Here is a 22,434-nt window from a genome sequence, read left to right as displayed (position 1 = left end):
TGCATAGTATACTTGCTGCCTTCTAAAAATTTGCTTCAACCACACAAAGGGTACTTACATGTATCTATGCTGATTTTACGTGCACAAATCCTGCATAAGTCTTTGAAAATTCACCCCAGTAGGCAGTAACTACATCTTACGGATGAAATTATAGTATGTAAAATATATGAAAGTCAAACTAACGATTGTACTCTGTCATCTTGCAAGCTGTTGATAAGCCCCAATGTGCAGAAATTATTGGGCTTGTAAATGATACATCACATACGATATAGTGCCAAATTTGTTTCAAATGTTTCTCCAGTGCCAAATTAATATCAGTGCAACCATGGCTTGTCACTATGTATGCCAGCACTGTTGACAGAGTGCTAAGACAAAGGAGATTCAAGCAATAATAATTAATGGCACATCTCCCAATTAACTGGAAAGACATTGGCAATGATCAAAGAATTGTGATCATACTCACTATCATAATCTTTCATAAAATATGGGAGATGTGAGCCATATGTTAATTCTGATACTCAGCAATGGATAGTTCCAGATGTTGAATTTAAAATATGAAAACCCTACATTCTTTAGAACACAATTTTAAAGATATCCATTTATGTAGGTTAACTGATTAAGTGGTGACTGACTGCTATATGGCCGGATATTCAACAGCCACCTAGCTGGATAAGTCCTACTTATCTGGCTAAGTAGTACTTGAATAAGTATCTAGAATGGGCTGCTCCTACTTTAAATAGAATCAAGCACACAATTGAGACTTCTTGCACTGTGTATTTGTATGAACAGAAACTTGCCCTAAGATCTATGGCTAGGTGATTCTTGTTTCTGTGTACTTCCTTTCAAAAGAATTGATTTTGCATGCATACTTATTTAAAAAATTCAATGATGAATTTTGGACAACTTGGAGCAGCACTTGCTTGGACAGTTTGTTTCACACCTTAAAAAAATCCTGCCCGTTTCATCACAAAGAATGGATTAATCAATATCTCTCAATAGAGTTTTGAAATAAATCTGTATTAAACAAAAATCTTAAATGATAGAATATCTTGGTAGGCTGTTACTTATAAATGATAGAAAGCATAATCAAAGCGCAACATTCATGATCATTTATGAGAAATACATTTAAAAAATATATCTTCTCAACAAATTTCCCTAAAATACACTAGCAAAAAGACACAATCCATATTGATAATTCAAAATCACTCTTTAATTAATGCACTTTGAGGACTCAGAAGTAAAACCTTCATTTAACGCTGTGCACGGAGATAAGGACAAATGAAATTCTGGATGTCAAAACATCCTTCAGTCGAAAATCATATTTTTGAAACTGGCTAACAGTTCATGGACTAGATAATTACAGATTCATTCCTACATAAAAATTCAAGTCTCAGTGGAGCGGCAAGGTGCTACAATTCAATTTTTTAATCTCTGGAGAGTGCAAGGTGCTTCATCAGGACCATGTTGTGCCGCATATTGATGCCACATTCTGGCACAGAAGAAAAGTGCTTCACTAGCTGAAAGCTCTGAAGAGGGAAGCTCAGGACTCTGCTGTTCTATTTGTCCTCTGGTACTCTTCCAGTTCATTTTTCCTGCTTACAGCCAGTTTCAGCTCCTGCTTAATCATCTGAATCTGTTTCTCTAGCTCGGTTAGCTCTTGAATCACTGAGGTCCTAGCAATGTTAAGGGAGTCTGCTCTCCCATTTGTAGTCAGCGAAGCTGGAATTTCTCTTCTCCTCTGGGTCAAAGGCATGTCTTGTTGCTTCTCACAACTGGGCTCATTTTGCTCTTCTACACTGTGGATATATTTCCTACGATTACAATTACCTTGATTGGCAGTATTCCACACAGACTGCTGCCTGTTTCCTGCATTGCACCTGTGAATGGAATGAGAATATTTAATGTCACTGAAGGAGCCAGAGGAGAAAGAGCAATATTGTATGAATTTGAAAGAGACTATGTGAACCTGCGGGAATCCAAGGAAACTGTGTTGGCCCATGGGAGGCCATGAATAAAATAACAGTGTTGGGGTAAAGGCAAAAAGTGCATTAAATTAGGTTTGTTTGGTTCAGAACTAGTGCCTTTAAGCACAGAGCCACAGAATGGCCTAGCAGGGTGCAAGACTAGGCAGCTAATAGCATAGCTTGTCACCATGTATTGAGGATCTGAATGGGTCTTCAGGGATTCAAAAGGAATGCTGGGTTGCCAGGAAGCTGTTCCCAACATTTGGAAAGCTTGGAGGACAAGCTGTATAGATCACAATTGAAGACACATGATATCCTAACCCTTAGTGTAAAGGTGTTATGTGATGTGAAGTTACTGCAGACTTGTTTAACCTTGTAAGTGAGTCTTGCCTCAAGTATGTGATATGTCTATTCATCGAGTAGGATTATTGTGTACAGTGACTTGGACTGGATATAGGAGTAGATTTAAGCTTTGCCCCAGCTGTAAGTGTCTGTAGCCCTCACCTAATTTATATATTCCTTTATGCATGCAGAATTCATAAAGCTGAAAATGCTTATGCCCTACTTGTTAGTAAGCTAGCATTGGGACACTATTTTCAGGCTTGCTACTGCAGGAATTTATAACTTGACAGTTGGCCAGTCTGAATTGGTAGTGACAAAATTGGCGCATGCAAGAGCTCAAGGAAACCATATTGGTTTGTGTGGAAGCAAGAGGAGACTTGCTAGAGTGAAGAGAGCCAGATGTGATAAAGTCAGCCTGCAAGTATCAGGAAAGACTATGCCAGCCCTCTGTAAGAAACAGTGTTGGCTTGTGGCAGATTGAACAGAAGATGACAGAGTCAACCTGCTGGAGCCACAAGACACTATGACAGCCTGCACAGAAACCCAAGGAGACAATGCCAGAGTACAATGGAGCTAGAGGAGACAGATCTGGCCTGTTTCATGTCACGGGGACTGTGCCATAATTTACAATCCCAAAGAGATTATACTGGCTTGTATGGGACTATGAGGAGATAAAACTGAGCTATAGCAGACCTTGCTGGGAGTCAAAAGTAACTTCAGCCTGCAGGAAACCATGGAATGTACTCTAGCCCTGCACACTAAAGAAAAGCAAGGTATGCCAATCTATGTGGGAGCTAGAGAAGACAGTATCAGAGAAAGGGAAAGACTAGAGAACAAGACAGCAAGGGAAGGTGGGGAGAGTGGAAACAGCAGGAGAGAGAAGAGGAGAGAAGGACATGAAGAGATAACAGAAAGGAGAAAACAGAGACAAAAAATAAGAGAAAGAAAAAAAGCTGTCACATGGAGAAATAGAGAAAGTATAGAATAAACCAGAGGTAGGCAACTCCGGTCCTTGAGTGCCACAAGCCAGCTGTTTCTTTCAGGATATATACAATGCATGAGATGTATCGCATGCAATGAAGGTGCTTTTAATGCAGCCCATGCATAGTGCTATATCGAGGTACAAATTATATCGCAATGATAGGGAGGATCAACTTGGTGAGGGTGTGGCACTTTATATCCAGGAGTGTACAGAGTCTAATAGGATAAAGATCATACATCAGACTAAATACTCAGAGGAATCTATATGGGTAGAAATCCCATCTATGTTGGGTAAGAGTATAGTGATAGGGGTGTATTACCGTAAACCTGGCCAAAATGATCAGACAGATGATGAAATGCTAAGAAAAATCAGGGAAGCAAACCAATTTGGCAGTGCAATAATAATGAGAGATTTCAATTATCCCAATATTGACTGGGTAAATGTAATATCAGTACATGCTAGAGACATAAATGAATGCTTCATGGAACAATTGGTTCAGGAACCAAGGAGAGAAGCAGCTAAGATTTAATTCTTAGTGGAATGCAGGATTTGGTGAGAGAGGCAACATGGTGGGACTACTTGGCAATAGTGATCATAACATGATCAAATTTGAACTAATGATGAAGAGGGACAATATTTAAATCTACAGCTCTAACACAAATTTTCAAAAGGGAAACTGATAAAATGAGGAAAATAGAAACTGAAAGGTGCAGCTGCAAAGGTTAAAAGTGTACAACAGGCATGGACATTGTTTAAAAATACAATCTTAGCAGTGCAGTGCAGATTCCATGCATTAAGAAAGGTGGAAGGAAGGCGAAACGATTTCTGGCATGGTTAAAAGATGAGGTGAAAGAGACTATTTTAGCTAAAACAAATCCTTCAAAAATTGGAAGAAGGATCCATCTGAAGAAAATAGGAAAAAGCATAAGCATTGCCATGTTAAGTGTAAAACATTGATAAGGCAGGCTAAGACAGAATTTGAAATGAAGTTGGCCATGCAGGCAAAAACACATAATAAAAACTTTTTAAAATATATCTGAAGCAAGAAACCTGTGAGGGAGTTGGTTGGACCGTTAGAAGACTGAGGGTTTATATGGGCTTTTAGGAAAGATAAGGCCATTGCAGAAAGACTAAGGGGGTCATTTTCCAAGGAGTTACTGCAGGAGATAATTCCGCAAATCACACTAACAGCCGTTAACGCGATTTGCGAATTTTTTATTCAGGGGGCGGAGCATATGTAAAGTCGGAAAGAGTTATCGTGTGCGGCAAAACAGCCACAGTGTTAGCACAGCCAATAGCTACAACCCTTTCATTTGCAGTACATTGTGCACTAGAGACTGGTAAAGGTTTATCATGGTTAGCCTGTTTCAGGAGAGAGAGAGAGAGAGAGAGAGAGAGAGAGAGAGAGAGAGAGAGAGAGAGAGAGAGAGAGAGAGAGAGAGAGAGAGAGAGAGAGAGAGACTTGCTATAGTGTCTCTTCCCTAGACAGGTATTTGTATCCCTATGAGAGGCCCACCTAGTAACTCGAGGTGGGGATTAGGTATTAGTGTAGGGGGTTGGGGGCCACTTTCACATTCAACATGAGACGTACGAACAGAACAGTGGTCTCTTGTGAAGATTTGATGGCCTTCGGAGTGAGGAACCTCACTCCAAGATGAGATTTGGGCAATGTTCTCTCCACCTAGCTTGATGGACACTCTACCTGGGCAACAACAAGCTAGGTGGAGAGAACATTGTCCAAATCTCATCTTGGAGTGAGGTTCCTCACTCCGAAGGCCATCAAATCTTCACAAGAGACCACTGTTCTGTTCGTACGTCTCATGTTGAATGTGAAAGTGGCCCCCAACCCCCTACACTAATACCTAATCCCCACCTCGAGTTACTAGGTGGGCCTCTCATAGGGATACAAATACCTGTCTAGGGAAGAGACACTATAGCAAGTCTCTCTCTCTCTCTCTCTCTCTCTCTCTCTCTCTCTCTCTCTCTCTCTCTCTCTCTCTCTCTCTCTCTCTCTCTCTCTCTCTCTCGTGCACTGTGATGATTTGTTGGTTGTTTTATTGCGCACCGTGAAGATGGATTCACGAATACATCTGCGCAAATCGCGAAAACATCATGGCATGCGAAGTTTCCCCGCTGCACGAAAAAAGCCTCATTTGCATGGAAAACGCCCCTTAATGCGATATTGGAAAATGAGGCCCTAAATTAATTATTTGCTTCTGTGTTTACTAATAAGGATGTTGGGGCGATACCGGTTCCAGAGATGGTTTTCAAGTGTGAGGAGTCAGATGAACTGAACCAAATCAATGTGAACCTGGAAGATGTAGTAGGCCAAATTGACAAACTAAAGAGTAGCAAATCACCTGGACCAGATGGTATGCACCCCAGAGTTCTGAAGGAACACAAAATTGAAAATTCAGATCTATTAGTTAAAATTTGTAACCTATCATTAAAATCATCCATTGTACCTGAAGACTGGAGGGTGGCCAATATAACCCCAATATTTAAAAAGAGCTCCAGAGGTGATCTAGAAAACTATAGACTAGTAAGCCTGACTTCAGTGCCAGGAAAAATAGTGGAAACTATTCTAAAGATTTAAATCATAAAAATATAGAAAGATATGGTTCAATGGAACACAATCAGATTGGAGTTACCCAAGGGAAGTCTTGCCTCACAAATCTGCTTCATTTTTTTGAAGGGGTTAATAAACATGTGGATAAAGGTGAACCAGTAGATATAGTATATTTGGATTTTCAGAAGGAGTTTGACAAAGTCCCTCATGAGAGGCTTCTAAGAAAACTAAAAAGTCATGGGATATGAGGTGATGTCCTTTTGTGGATTACATACTGGTTAAAAGACAGGAAACAGAAAGTAGGATTACATGGTCAATTTTCTCAGTGGAAAAGAGTAAATAATGGAATGCCACAGGGATCTGTACCTGGACCGGTGATTTTCAATATATTTATAAATGATCTGGAAAGGAATCTAATGATTGAAGAAATCAAATTTGCAGATGCTATAAATTTATTCAGAGTAGTTAAATTACAAGTGGCTTGTGATAAATTGCAGGATGACCTTGCGAGATTGGGAGCGGACTGGGAGGGAACTGGGAAAGGCCTTCTTGCATTTCCGTGCATTGTTTTTTAAAATCCTCACTTGCGCGTGTGAGAGGCCAAACGCCTGTACATGTGCGTACGGATATTAAAATCCAGCACGCATATGCATGCAGGAATCGTATTTTATTTCATGCGTGCGGTGACATGCGCATGTTATAAAATCACGGCGTCCATATGCGCACGCCAGGAACTGCGCACACATGGATGCATGTGCAGGCTTTTAAAATCTTCCCCTAAGGGAATAGCCACTTCTATTACTAGCATCAGTAGCATGGGATCTTCTTAGTGTTTAGGTACTTGTCAGGTACTTGTAGCCTGGTTTGGCCACTGTTGGAAACAGGATGCTGGGCTTGATGGACCCTTGGTCTGACCCAGTATGGTAATTTCTTATGTTCTTATGTTCAGTGTGGATAGCTTGAAAATCCAACCGGCTTGTAGCACTCAAGGACAAGGATTTCCTAGCCCTGGGACAGACAGCACTAAGAAGAGAGGTAAATTTGAAAGGGGGGGGGGGGCTAGAAAGTGATTACAGATTTTAAAAGAAGAGGATAATAGAGAATGTGCAAGATTGTTGTGGTGACCCCTCTGCCTCCCAGCCAGTTGGGTTTTCAAGATATCTACACAAATATACATGAGATAAATTTGTATAAATTGAGTCCCCAAAGTATGCAGGTTTAGCTCATCCAAAGTAATTGCAGATATCTTTAAAATCGAACTGGTGGGGAAGAGGGGAGAGGAGGAAGGGGGAGGGTTCAGATCATCAGGACAGATTTTGGAAACCATGGATTAAACCACTATGGCAATTTTTTTTTAAATGTTATTATGATCGGTACAGTGTAGAGACTTGTTTTACCTTTTTTCTAGGCGCTTCATCTTCTGCTGAAATTTTTCCTCATTAAATGATGTATTTAACGCTCGATGCAATCTCTATAAAAAGAGGCAAATATCAAATACAAGTGGAAAACTGCCATATTTGTAAGCAGACAGCCAGAAAGTTAATCTATTATGTTAGGTTTATGAGCTTTATTCCTAAAATTGATTTTCCATTTTTATAAAAGATATCAGGGTGATGAAATATTTACCAGTAAAAGGGGTCGTCCATAAATGATGTCACGCTCCGATGGGGGGGTTACCACTTTTGTGACAAGGGGGAGGGGGGTTCTAAGTTGAAAAGGGGTTTGGAGATTTGTGATGAAGTGTGACAAGAGGAGGTGCGCTAGGGGTTGATTTCATGCCAAAATAGGGTGACATCATTTATGGTTAAGCTCCAAACTGAAAAGTGAGAGAGAGGGAAACCTATTCATTCATCAAACTGTGGATATGATATGTTAATGCAGAAGTAGTCTTTTTTTATTTTAAGGACCAGATAATCTTTCAAATAAAACATTTTTACCTCCTACATTTTCTGATATTTTTAATAGATAGTCTAAAAGCCAATCTGAAGCCACTACGAAGAAAAGAATGGCATTAAAGGATGGACAATTATATTGTAATTGCATGTACTGTTAGATCTCTACCGATCAGTCTGAGACTAAACAAACTTGGAATGTAAGAAGCTGAGATGATGGAGGTAAAACTTAAAATAAAATAAAGTGGAAGAGTTCATTTATCGATACAGCAATAAAATATGTTTGCTGTTCTCCATTTCTATCATTCATAGGGCACCAAACACACATTCACAATATAATGCCACTCCTGTGGCACAATATATTATGGGAAGATCAATTAAAAGTCTTCTTTGTCTTGGTTGCTTTGATAATAAAACAAACGATTTAAATAATAGTTTCAAGGATTATCATTCCTTATTGCTCATTTCACTCTCACAGGCTTTGATACCTGAAGAAAGGTGTATTCATTTATTTATGTTATGTATTTAAATATTCTTATATTCCACAATCTCCATGAATCAATACAGATAATAAACACATTCATAAAAGAAATCAGCAGAGAACACATACAAATAAACAAAAAATATAATAAGAAAACAGCATTAAAAAAAATTAAACTTAATTATTACTCATGCCTAGTAATAGCAATAAAAACATTTTCTTCCTAAATGTTAAGTAATCTTGCTCTTCATGATTTTCTACTGCCAAACTATTCCACAATTAAAAAAAAAAATCCAGCCGGATTTACGCGCGCAGGGCATTTAAAATCCGCCCCTCTATGAACTGCTGCATGCTGGACCAATTTTAAAACTTGTGATCATATGTAAGTGGGAGGAGTTTGGTATTCAGCAGCTCCTAATGTCAAATGTGATAGAGTAATGCAGGAATGCCTGTGCTATCAACCAAAAAGTGTTTTTGCAAGAGAGAGAGAGAGAGAAAACCTGTGCAGAAAGCAATATGCAAATTTACTATATATACCACTGTAAGAGGGGGCATTATTAATGGGAAGAGGTTTTGGGGGTGGGGTAGGTTTTGAAAGGCAGTTTTACGTACCACAGTTAGAGGTACGAACAGCAAAGTTGATATCAGTGAAGTTATTCTGTCATTTAGAGTGAGGAAAGGTGAAATAGGAGTTGATTTCTACAATGTACTCTCTACCTAGCTGCAATCAAGCAAGGTGGACGGTAGTATACCCCTATCACTGTAGTCTTCCCTGACACACAAGGGATTTCTACCCATAAAGATTCAATTTTGTATTTAGTCTCATGCAGGATGTTTATCCTGTTGGACTCTATGCCATCCCGGACATAAAGCGCCACACCTCCTCCCGACTGCTCCTCTCTGTCATTGCGATATAATTTGTACCCTGGTATAGCACTGTCCCATTGGTTATCCTCTTTCCACCATGTGAGATGCCAATTAAGTCTATGTCATCATTTACTGCTATACATTCTAATTCTCCCATCTTACTTCTTAGACTTCTGGCATTAGCATACAAACATTTCAAAGTTTGTTTTTTGTTTGTATTTTTATTCTGCTTTTTAATTGATAGGGATAAGTTTGAATTTTTTAGCTCAGGTGAGTTTTTAGTTACAGGCACTTGGACTACTTTTCTAATTATTGGAACCTCACTGTCGGGATGCCCTAATTCTAATGCATCATTAGTATCCTTTAAAGATACCTCTCTCCGAACCATGCGCTGCTGAGCGACTGTCGGCTTTCCCCTTTGTTCTAGTTTAAAAGCTGCTCTATCTCCTTTTTAAAGGTTAGCGCCAGCAGTCTGGTTCCACCCTGGTTAAGGTGGAGCCCATCCCTTCGGAAGAGACTCCCCCTTCCCCAAAAGGTTCCCCAGTTCCTAACAAAACTGAATCCCTCTTCCTTGCACCATCGTCTCATCCACGCATTGAGACTCCGGAGCTCTGCCTGCCTCTGGTGACCTGCGCGTGGATCCCTATTGGATCCCTATTGGGATCTGCCCATAATATCACAAAGAAGAAAGAACTGTGCATTGTCTGCTGACATTTAAAAAATTAAATTCAAATGACATTAATTTTGCTAAGGGCTGCATAAAAATGTTAAAAAGGGTTGCTGATAACATGGAGTATTGAGGTACACCTGCACAATTATTAAACCAAACAGAATTTTCAATGGTATTTCTTACTTGTTGGCGAATCCCCACTAGATATAACTGGAACATTTCAAAACTGTACTCCCATACTAATATCTTGCAAATGGGCTATTAACCAAGCATGATATACAGTATTGAACATTGCTGATACATCAGGCTGCATTAAAATACCCATAAACACATTTTCTCTCCCGCATCTTATATCATCCAAGCAAGATATTAACAGCGTTTCTATTCCACAATTTTTTTTCCTGAACCCATACTGATTATCATCTAATAAAAATTACTTTTTACAAATAATCATCCAATTAAATTAGGACCCATTTTTTAATCAATTCTCTTAATGAAAATACATTTGATATGTGTCGTTAGTTGAATATAACTGTTGATGGAACAGTAAAACCTTTTTCAACTAGCCTAATAATTGCACACTTTAAAGACTGGGGAACGTATCCCTCTGTAAAGAGAAAGATTGATAATCTGAATTAGATGTTCTTCAAATGTCTTAGATAAATTCTTTACGACCCAGATCGTACATGGTTCTAGGCTACTAGATTTATTGTTTATCTGACTCAAATATTTGGCAGGCCTCTCATAGTTATTAATACATTTGATCCCATTTACTAGAATCTAGCTGAATACTTCTAGCACAATACTATTTTGCTGACTAGGTTTAGAACATTGAACTAGGCTAACTTTCTCTTGAAAAATGTTAGTTAGTACTTCAACACCAGACTTAAGACAACTCAGAAGATGATTTACTATACTAAATACCTATAAAGGCTTATTTAGCAAGCTATTAATTAAATTTGAAAAATATATTTCTTTGCACTGATCACCTATTTTATATTTATCTGTTTATCAACATCATGCTTTGATTTTCACCAGCATCTCTCACATTGCTTGACTACACTATTGGCTCTCTCCAAGCCCGAACTGCTGCATTGCCTGACTACACTATTGGCTGTCTCCAAGCCCCAACCTCTGCATTGCCTGACTATGCTATTGACTTTCTCCAAGCCCGGACCTCTGCATTGCCTGTCTATGCTGTTGACTCTCTCCAAGCCCGGACCTCTGCATTGCCTGACTACGCTATTGATTCTCTCCAAGCCCGGACCTCTGCATTGCCTGACTACGCTATTGACTCTCTTCAAGCCCAGACCTCTGCATTGCCAGACTACGCTACCAACTCTCTTCTCACCCAGACCCCAGCCTTGCTTTGCCACCACTCCTTGATTGCCCCTGGCCCTGACTCCAGCTCGCTCTACGATGCCTCTTCAGTCTACATCCTGGACTTGGCCTATTCAGGCTTCAGCCTGTTCTTGCTCGGGTGCCCCCTGTCTGACTTTGGTTCTATTGGCGCCCAGGTCTCCAGGACTCCACCTCGTCCAGTACAGACTTCTCCATTTTACTGTTGCTGTTTCTGGGCTGACCTCTCTGCCTTTCCACCGACAATGACATACGGAGGCCCACCTAAGCCCAGCCGGCCCCGGTACCCAAAGGCTCAACCCGCGGGGAACAAGGGCTGGTATTGGTGAAGCCTGGCAACAGTGGGGACCCATAGGATCCCTTCTACGGGCAGCGTCAACCCCTATTAGGCCCAAGGGCCACCTCCAGCGCAACATACTATCCCTCCATCTTGCTAAATGGTTTAATACTACTTCCTCCCTCCCTCTTCAATTAATGTTTCCTAGCCTGTTTCTTACATCCACCTTGCTGTTGTCTTCAAGTCCTATACCCTCTCTCCCACTACTTAAACCTCTCAGTCTGTCACCTTTTTTTATCCTGATACTTTCCAGCCAGGTACTCCTTCCTTCTACACTACCAATAGTGTTTCCCAGCTTTGCTTCCCCTCCCTCTCACTCATCCTATAGATTGCCTCCTCACTACCCCGCTGAGGCTTTCTAGTCATGCAAGTCCTCCCTCCTATTGACCCAATGATGGCTTCCAGTTTCATTATCATGCAGTTGAAACATATGTTTCACTATCTAATCACCTCTCTGACCCTGGCACCTCCACCCGCCCTATCTCCTAATGACTCGTTTACCTTCTCTTCTTGTACCTCCTTCACTGATGATGCTTGCCCATGCAATCTCTTCACCCTTCCCTCGCTTCTCCGTGATACTTCTACCTCCTTGTACTTTCTCATCATCAGGGATGCTTATCTTTTTTCCCCTCCTTCTCAACATGATGACTCTTGTTCTCCTCCTTCCATGCTCGCCCTTTCCCAGGGCTGATGTTTTTCTTCCCCGCCTTCCATGGTCATTCCTTCCTTATGCTAATGGTCTTCTTTCTCCAGCCTTGCCCACCCTTCTGCTGCCAACACACAACCTCATCATTGGTGTAGTACATTTTAGAGTGGCAGGGAGAGTAGGAGCAACACTCCTAATTTTGCAATCCTAAAATATGCAACAGCTGTGAAAAGCACTTTTTCTACTTGTTGCTTATGAATACTTAAATAAAACCTTTTCATGGCAACTGATCACATCTCAAACAAAAGTAACATTGGACAGTATGTAGTTAATTAGTAAGTATGCTAAGCAGTTTCTTGGCAAAGATATTTTTTCTCTTGTTATCTGAATTGAAGTCATATTATTAGGCATGCAGATTAGTATTTAATAAAGCAATAAGTAATTTTATAATGATGATACTAAACTTGAATTGGAAGATGGCAGATTAGGTGCTGTTAATGATATATTATTTTCATGAAGCAAAACTTTACAGTACAATGCAAAATACTTCTATTATCAATAATGACCAGTTAGTAGAACAAATAATGTCATGCAAATGAATTCATTCCTACATACTTAGTAATCACTCTTTCATTATTTATGCCTTTAAATTATTGAATTGCATACCAATATATATTTTTTGCTCTTCTGACTTCCCTCTGGAGAATTACTCAGTTCAAAACAGAAACATTTATATATACATAAAGAGAATAGATAATTTAAATACATACCTGACTTGTATGCAACCAGTATTTCAATTTGGATTTCTTTTTTATTCTTGGTAGGATCAGCCTGTGAACTATATGCTCTCCAATTGTAGTGAGAATAGACACACTGATTCCAATGCACAGCATTACAAACAGTCCTGAAAAGTGCTTAATGCCCATTTGCAACGTCTGTACAAGAAAAGAAATGAATATATGTAAAACATGCACAATTAACAAATAAAGTATTCCAATAAATGGAGAAAGACATTTGTTCCTAGACAGGACAGAAAGATAATGTTCCAGTATCTCAGCCCAGGGAAAAGAAGATGTGTTCTGTTAAATTGATGCTGTAATCCTGAGGATAGTCAAGGATGGAAGGACATGCCGGAAGGATACATGCATCTCCCTGCTAGTATTGTTTCCTCATGGGCCTGGATGTGCCTGAGGCTGGGGATGATGCCCCAGAGGTAATGGTTTGAGGGAGGTTGGTGATGATCAGCCCCCTGTTGTTCTCCCCCATGGAGAGCCATATAGATGTGTAGTTTAAGCTGAGAAGGATGGGTATGTGAAAAAGTCTCCCCCCTGGTGACTTGTGATGGAGTATGCTTAAAGTCAATGACAGGTGTACTTCTATGAATAAGGGATGGCCCACCATTCAAGGGTTTAACAAAAGGTGTGGAAAAGGTGAATTGATTGGAGAGGTAATTGATCTTCCCCCATGGAAATCAATAATCAGACATGTTAAATGTACGTGTGACATGTGAATGTATGCCATTTGCAAATACGTATCTTGATTTCTATGCTGGCCATAATAATTACCCTTGGGTTAGAGCACCCCCAAGGTTGGGAAACTGTAATATCTTTTTGCAACTGTTAATGTGATTGTGTAAATGTCATAATGCTAGGTGTTAAGAAAAATAATTTTCACCATCATCTTGACTTAATTATTTTTCTTTTTTTAGTCAGGGGAGAGGGTGTCAGGGGCTTTGCCCATCATTAATACAATCCGCAGTATGTTTCCATAATTAGGCATTGGGAGAGGGGTTTTGCATTTTTGAATCCTTCCCTTGCCAAAACCCTTTCTTTTGGGGGGAAAGACTTCAGGGGGTATATAACCCCTTGGAGCAGGATTAGGCACAGCTGTAAGAACCAGAAGGAAGGAGAGACTGGCAAAAGGTTGAAGAAGGAGATGCCCCCAGAATCTCAAGAAAGAAGCAGTTGGAGTTGAAGAATTTGATGTCAGAAGCTGGAGATTCCCTCATGATCTCAAAACTAGTTATTTTTGGACTTTGAGAGATTTGAAGATTGGTCAGTCCAGAGGGACTGAATCAAAGACTGAATCAAAGATCTTTTTGCCGAAGCAACCAGGACAGCAAGGGTGAAGAAAGATTTAGAGGCTTTTTGAGATCAGAACTCAAGAGACTTGGATTTTGAGAATTTTGATTGCAGTGGAGAAGCTGGAACTGTGAACAACCTGGAATGACAGGCTCTCCCCCCCCCCGCCCCCACCGGTATCCGGAGGAGCTGGGTCATTTCCATTCTTTTTGTCCAAGCAACTAGGAAAGTGAGGATGAAAAGAATTATATTATTGGAGCCAACAAAGATCACAGGTTGGACTCTTGTATTAGAGACATCTGAACAAATTTGGATTTGGATTACAAGTTGAGACTTTTTGACCTATGTTTCTTTTGTGTGTGTGTGTGTGTGTGGGGGGGGTATTTTTCTGCTAGCTAAGTGCTAGAATCCTTTTCCAGCCACCAAACTGTTATGATCAGTGGTGGCTGATTCCCACGGACAGCTGCATCTACCGGCAGTGACAGCCACGGCAGGGAGCCGGCAGGCCAGCCCCTGCATCGCGGCTGCTTCAGCTCTTCTCAGCTTCCTCTGGCTGCTGCTGGCAGCGGCAACTGTAGGTCTCCTCAGTGCTCCCCGCGCGGTCCTCCTCAGCAGCAGAGATGGCAGGGAGGCAGCAACAAGGCTCCTACAGGGACGGCCTCAGTCCCCATCAGATGCGGGTGCTTAGCTCCTCCCCCCAGTTAATGAGCCATGGCAGGAAGTCATCAGAGCTTCCAGGAACCACTTCCTGTCCAGGATTACTTAAGGAGGCCTTTGAGGGTTCCACAGTGCCTTGCAATAGGTTCTGCTTTGTGTTTCTTGCCTTGCGTTGACCCTGCTTCGGAACTCAACTTTGCTTTTGCCTGCCGCCTGCCTTTGGCCCTGCTTCAGAATTGGACTTTGCTTTTGCCTGCCGCCTGCCTTTGACCCTGCTTCATAACTGGACTTTGCTTTTGCCTGCCGCCTGCCTTTGGCCCTGCTTCAGAACTGGTCTTTGCTTTTGCCTGCCGCCTGCCTTTGACCCCACTTCAGAATTGGATTCTGTCTGCCTAGCTGCTGCCTCCGCTGGCACAACCTTGTCCTTGGTGGCTGTCTGTGAGATCCATCTCCCGTCAACGAGGAACTGTGGTAAGCCCTTTTACACATTTTCGTTGTGGCCCAAGGGTCCACCGATTCATTGAATTGCAACAGATTGCAAGGCCATGGACTAAATGGACCTCTCCGGTCTGCAGGCTATTTTAGGCTTAGCCTTAAGAATATAGCAGCAGCAACAATGCCTAGACTCCCTGTTGGCATCTCTACAATGCCTGAACGCCCAGTTAGATGCTTCTGAAACTCCCAGTGGACCACCAACCCTTCTGACATCCAGCATCTCTTTGATTCAACTACCAGCCCCTCCCCAGTACACAGGTGATCCAGGACAATGTCGAGGGTTTCTCAATCAGTGTTCAATGCACTTCTTGCTGCAACCAGCACAGTTCCCTTTGGATACAGTTAAAACCACCTTCATACTCTCCTTGTTAGATGGCAAGGCCCTGGCCTGGGAATCCCCGCTATGGGAGAGGGGAGATCCAATCCTGAAGGACCTTCAACATTTCCTCCAGGTATTTAAACAGACCTTTGATGATCCCGGTCGTTTGGAGGCCACAGGGTCAGATATTCTTCATCTTCATCAAGGTGCTCATACTGTATTTGATTACACCACTGAGTTTTGGATAATGGCTACCGAATTAAATTGGCGAGAGGATAGTTTACGGAGTATTTTTTTTAAAGGACTAGCCACCCGAATCAAAGAAGAGTCGGCTGCTCAAGATCTCCCGGATTCTCTGGATGATCTGATTGATCTAGCTGGCAAGATCAATTGGCGTCTTCAGCAATGCACCAGGGAATTGCGTAGCCTACGTAGGTCAATCATGTTTGCACCATTCTTCTCCAGGCCACTGTCAAGTCCCCAGCCAACTGCTGCAAACCTTCATCCGGAAGAACCTATGCAGTTAGGGAGGAGTACGTTAACGACCAAAGAAAGACAGCGTTGCCGTGCTCAAGGCTTATGTTTATACTGTGCTGGAAAGGGGCATTTTTTGGCCAACTGTCCTGAGAAGAGGGAAAACTTCAGAGCCTAGAACCAACCGGAGAGATGGTTCTAGGTTTTACCCGCTCTGCTACCCAGCTTATTCTTCCTGTAACGTTGATTCAGTACCAGCAAGAATTCTCCACCTTGGCCCTTCTAGATTCCGGGGCAGGAGGGAATATCATTATGAGTAATCTGGTCGAATAACTTGGTCTACCTACCACGCTACGAGATACACTGTTGGTACTTTCCTTTATATCCGGAAACCCACTCCCTGGATGAATTCTTCGGACTACTCTTCCGTTGCGCCTCAGGACTGGTATACTACATATGGAAGAGGTTTCTCTTCGTGTCATTGACAAAGCCGTCCATCTAGTCATTCTAGGGATGCTGTGGCTCCAAAGATATTCCCCCACTATCAATTGGGAGACACTTCAGTTAACCAAATGGAGCTCACGATGTCAACAGCAGTGCCTTCTTCCAGTGACATGTCCTCTCACTGTTTGTGTTGCTTCCACCTCAGGAGCTATGCTGATGTATTCTCCAAAGAAAATGCAGAAATTCTACCTGAACACCAGCAGTTTGATTGTGCCATCAATCTGCTTCCTGGGACCATACCTCCCTGAGGTAAGGTGTATCCGTTATCACTTCCTGAGACACAGGCTATGGCCCAATACATCCAGGAGAATTTAGACCGGGGATTCATTCGCCCATCAACATCGCCGGCCGGATCCGGTTTCTTTTTCATGGCCAAAAAAGATGGTACTTTACGGCCCTGTATAGATTATCAAGTGAATGCAATAACCAGGAAAGATCGTTACCCATTGCCTCTCATTCTGGAACTATTGGACCAATTACAGGGCACCCAAGTGTTTACAAAACTTGATCTATGAGGGACATATAATTTAGTCCGCATCAGGCCTGGCAACGAATGAAAGACTGCTTTTAATACTCGGGATGGGCATTTCAAATATTTAGTAATGCCTTTCGGACTGTGCAATGGACCCGCAGTCTTCCAGTCTATGATGAATGAAATATTTCGGGATCTATTGTATAATAAAGTAGTTGTCTATCTGGATGACGTACTGATTTTCTCCCGAGATCTTCAATCTCACTGCTATGATTTCCAACAAGTACTACAATGCCTGCAAGCTCATAAACTTTATGTAAAATTGGAAAAAATTATTTTTAAGCCAAATCCTTGCCTTTTTTGGGGTATATTATTTCTAATACCAGGTTCCAAATGGATTCAGATATAGTGGCCTGCATTCAGGACTGGCCCCAGCCCTCTGGTCTGCGCTCCCTGCAATGACTCCTGGGTTTTGCCAATTTTTAAAGACATTTCATTCCTCATTACTCCCAATTAGTTGCTCCATTGATCACATTGACTCGTAAAGGAGCTAATACTAGGGAGTGATCTGTGGAGGCAGTGGACGCTTTTTCCAGGCTCAAGAAGGCCTTTCTTCCTGAAACCTGCCTTCACCATCCAGATCCTGCACGTCCCTTTGTTTTAGAAGTGGATGCCTCCTCAACGGCTGTTGGGGCTGTCTTGGGACAAATTTCTACTAAAGGGGTTTTTCACCCTTGTTCCTATTATTCTTGCAAATTTTCCACTGCTGAAAGAAGATATGGTATCGGAGATAATGAGCTCCTGGCCATAAAATTGGCTTTTGAGGCCTGGCAACAATGTTGGAAGAGCTCAACATACCATTAGAGTCTATACCCACCATAAGAATTTAGAATATCCTCGTCAAGCCCAATGTCTAAATCCCCATTAAGCACACTGGTCCTTATCTTTTAACCATTTTCATTTCCAGGTAAAGTACAGACCAGCCACCAAAAACATCAGAGCAGATGCCCTCTCTCAAGCCTCCAAGGCCGAAGATCATCTGGACCCACCGGGGTTCATTATTGATCCTGCACACATCTTGGTACCTGCTACTCATATAGTTCCCCCAGGGAAAACTGTTGTTCCAACCCGGTTACGACAACGCTTGTTGGAATGGGCCCATGATTCTAAAGTGGCAGGACATCCAGGTCAAGCTCGAACACTCTCGCTCCTCAGAAGATATTATTGGTGGCCATTGATGTACCAGGATGTGAGAGCCTATGTAGACTCGTGCCCAACCTGCGCCCAGCAGAAAACTCCGGTAAGACATCCTTGGGGCCTGTTACAGCCTCTGCCCGCACCCAAGGAGCCTTGGACTCATATTGCAACTGATTTTGTGGTAGATTTACCTATTTCCAATGGTAATCAGGTGATTTGGGTGGTCATTGAGCGTTTTTCTAAAATGGCCCCCTTCATCGCTCTCCCAGCACTATCCTCCGCTCCAGAACACGCCAAGTTGCTCACAACACACATTTTTCGATTACATGGACTACCTCTCCATATTGTTTCAGACCGTGGAACCCAGCTCACGGCTAAATATTGGCAGGCCTTGTGTAGCAAATTTAGGGTGAAATTGGATTTTACCACAGCCTACCACCCCCAGGCCAATGACAAACTGAACGAACAAACTGCACATTAAAGAACTTTTTAAGAGCATTTGTGAACAAATGTCAGGATGATTGGGCCGATCTTCTTTCGTAGGCGGAATTCTCTCATAATAGTCATAACAATGCAGCTACGGGATCCTCATCCTTTCCCTGTGTTTATTGGAAACAACCACTCCCTCCTCTTAAGATACCTTTATCTGTTCCTTTCCCAGCTGCTCAGATGACTGCATAGGATCTCCATGCATTATGGACTCAGATTAAAACTATGATCTGCAAGGCTGCACAAAGAACAAAGAATACTTCAGATAAGCATCGGCAGCCAGAACCTCAACTTAAGATTGGAGAAAGAGTTTGGCTTAGCACCCGCAACTTACGATTAAGGGTGCCTTCCATGAGGCTAGCCCCTCGCTACGTGGGTCCTTTTCCAATTCTGAGACAGGTCACTCCTTTCACCTATCAACTACGCCTGCCTCCTTCATTCAAGATCCATAATGTTTTCCATGAAGCCGGTGATCCTATCATGGCCTACACGTAAGCTGCCTGCTCCCCAGGAAATCTCCACAGAGGAGGAAGAGACGTACCAAGTAAGAGGGATCCTGAATGTTCGCCGCCGAAAGAGGCATTGGGAGTATTTCATAGCCTGGGAGGGATATGGTCTGGAGGAGAATTCATGGGAACCCATGAAGAATATATTAGATAAAAAACTCCTTGTGGATTTTTATTCCACTCATCAAGGAAAGCCTAGGCCTCCAGGAAGGGGTCTTAGAGGAGAGGGTACTGTTGCAACCAGCAGTGGCCAATTCCCATGGCCAGACACACCTACTGGCAGCGACTGCCATGGTAGGGAGCCGGCAGGCCAGCCCCTGCATTGCGGCTGCTTCAGCTCTCCTCGGTTTCCCCTGACTGCCGCCAGCAGTGGCAACTGCAGGTCTCCTCAACGCTCCCCACGTGGTCCTCCTCAGCAGCAGAGGCGGCAGAGAGCCAGCAACACAGCTCCTACAGGGATGGCCTCAGTCCCCATCAGACGCAGGCACTTGGCTCCTCCCCCCGTTAAAGAAGCCACGGCAGGATGTCATCAGAGCTTCCAGGAACCACTTCCTGTCCAGCACTACTTAAGGAGGCCTTTGAGGGTTCCATACTGCCTTGCAATTGGTTCACTTTGTGTTTCTTGCCTTGTATTGACCCTGCTTTGGAACTGAACTTTGCTTTTTGACCCTGCTTCAGAACTGGACTTTGCTTTTGCCTGCCACCTGCCTTTGACCTTGCTTTGGAACTGGACTTTGCCTGCCTGCCGCCTGCCTTTGACCCTGCTTCAGAACTGGACTTTGCCTGCCTGCCGCCTGCCTTTGACCCTGCTTCAGAATTGGACTCTGTCTGCCTAGCCGCTGCTTCCGCTGGCACAACCTTGTCCTTGTCCTTGTCCTTGGTGGCTGTCTGTGAGGTCCATCTCCCGTCAACGAGGAACTGTGGTAAGCCCTTTTACACATGTTCATTTTGGCTCAAGGGTTCACCGATTCATTGAATCACATCACAAACCCTTCAAGCAAGTGAGTGTTTCCTATGGATAATGGTGCAGCAGATCCTGTAAGGGAAGTAACACCTAGAGTGGATAAACTATAATCTTGTGATGCTGTTTTATTTTTGGAGTATTAGATTGGATTATTTTATTTAAGTTGCAGTAAAGACCTTGAGTTGATCACCAACTTGGACTCCCATTTGGTTTTTACCTACCAGTTCCCAGTGCCCTGGTTGGATGGAGAGAGCCTGGAGTGAGTATGGGCTTCATCCTATAGTTCCCTTACTCTCTTAGGGGACTTCCTTGCACCAAGTGGAACTGTCAAATTCAGATAGTGAGTGACTACTCCAGGGGCCTTAGAGATTAACTTTTTCCCCTCATCCAGACTTGGACTAGGACCCGAGGTACTCCTGAATGGTGTTTGCAGCATAAGACAGGGGCCATCTACAAATGGCAAAGTACTACCATTAGCAAAGGAAACAAGAAGAAAGCCAAATCAGGTGAATTTAATTTGTATCTTGTTACTTTCTTGTCCTAGTTCACTGTATGTTAGGCACTAGGGATGTGAATCGTTTTTCAACGATTAAAATTATCGTCCGATAATGTTTATATCGTCTTAAATCGTTATAGAACACGATACAATAGAAATTCTAACGATTTATCGTTAAAAATCGTTAAATCGTGTTAGTGCGCACTAACTCGAGTTAGTGCGCACTAACTCCCCGTTAGTGCGCACTAACTCGATTTAGTGCGCACTAACTGAAAATGATACAAATAAACACTTTCCAGGTCACTGAAGGTCAGTTAGGAATGAATATGTGTTCCTATTGGCTGGCTGCCCTCTTATCTATTGATATTACCAAGGTTACCACTGAGGTGATGGTTGGGGGGATGGGAAATGGAACTGGAAACTAACGAACACCAACAGAAAATGAAACAAAGTGTTCACACTTCCCAGGTCAGTAAAGGTCACTTAGGAATGAATATGTATGTATGTATTCCTATTGGCTGGCTGTGCTCTTATCTATTGATGTTACCAATATGGTTGGGGGGATGTGAAATGGAAACAGTTGGAAGCTTGACAAAAAAAGTAATGTAATGATCAGCACTCACGTGACTAGAACTTGTTTGTTTATTATTTTTGTTAGCAGGCACCTGAAATGCTAGTGCATGTTGAATTTGCCAATCACTGTGCATTTTAGAAAGGTGGTCCTGGCTGGAACTGTACACAGTTCAAATATATGTAATTGATTGTTGGTAAGTGTATTTTTTAAGTAGCCACACTGGCACCAGTATGTTTACTTTTCCTCCTACTTAACTCACTAGCTCAGCTTTGTAAGAAGGGCTTCTCTGCTTGTGTGTTGTTTTTGTTTGGTGTGAGGAGAGCAGAAACATCAGATCTTTATTCAATCTACTACAGTCATCTCTTACAGTGCCCTATCCCTATTAATACCAGGAGTGTTGTGATCTTCCTGCACACAGTGCCCTAACCCTGATACCAGTCTGAGACAGCTCCCTCCCTGCATTACTAGTGAGAGGCTGGCTTCACAGACAGGGGGGAGCTGCCTGACCCTCACTCCTGACTTCCCCCATGTCCCAGCTAGTGAATGGTGTGTGGGTGAGGGGGGGGGGGGGGAGGATGGTGAAGTCTGAGACAGCTCCCTCCCTGCATTACTAGTGAGAGGCTGGCTTCACAGACAGGGGGGAGCTGCCTGACCCTCACTCCTGACTTCCCCCATGTGCCAGCTAGTGAATGGTGTGTGGGTGAGGGGGGGGGGAGGATGGTGAAGTCTGAGACAGCTCCCTCCCTGCATTACTAGTGAGAGGCTGGCTTCGCAGACAGGGGGGAGCTGCCTGACCCTCACTCCTGACTTCCCCCATGTCCCAGCTAGTGAATGGTGTGTGGGTGAGGGGGGGGGGGGAGGATGGTGAAGTCTGAGACAGCTCCCTCCCTGCATTACTAGTGAGAGGCTGGCTTCACAGACAGGGGGGAGCTGCCTGACCCTCACTCCTGACTTCCCCCATGTCCCAGCTAGTGAATGGTGTGTGGGTGAGGGGGGGGGGGAGGATGGTGAAGTCTGAGACAGCTCCCTCCCTGCATTACTAGTGAGAGGCTGGCTTCACAGACAGGGGGGAGCTGCCTGACCCTCACTCCTGACTT

General features: G+C 42.9%; 1 protein-coding gene across 1 annotated transcript in view; it reads right to left on the bottom strand.

Moving 5' to 3' along the window:
• Positions 1-1,188: 1,188 nt before the first annotated feature.
• Positions 1,189-22,434, bottom strand: part of LOC115093400 (glutamate receptor ionotropic, NMDA 3A-like) — a 318,535-nt gene continuing 297,289 nt past the window's right edge. Inside the window, 3 exon segments of the mRNA XM_029605092.1 lie at positions 1,189-1,877; positions 7,255-7,328; positions 12,880-13,044. Of these exon segments, the coding sequence (XP_029460952.1) occupies positions 1,541-1,877; positions 7,255-7,328; positions 12,880-13,044 (576 nt within the window). The 3' untranslated portion in view covers positions 1,189-1,540.

The sequence above is a fragment of the Rhinatrema bivittatum genome, chromosome 1 (assembly GCF_901001135.1).
Source record: "Rhinatrema bivittatum chromosome 1, aRhiBiv1.1, whole genome shotgun sequence".
NCBI classification, from domain to species: domain Eukaryota; kingdom Metazoa; phylum Chordata; class Amphibia; order Gymnophiona; family Rhinatrematidae; genus Rhinatrema; species Rhinatrema bivittatum.
Note: the sequence above shows the minus strand (reverse complement) of the source record. Positions and strands in the feature narration are given on the sequence as shown.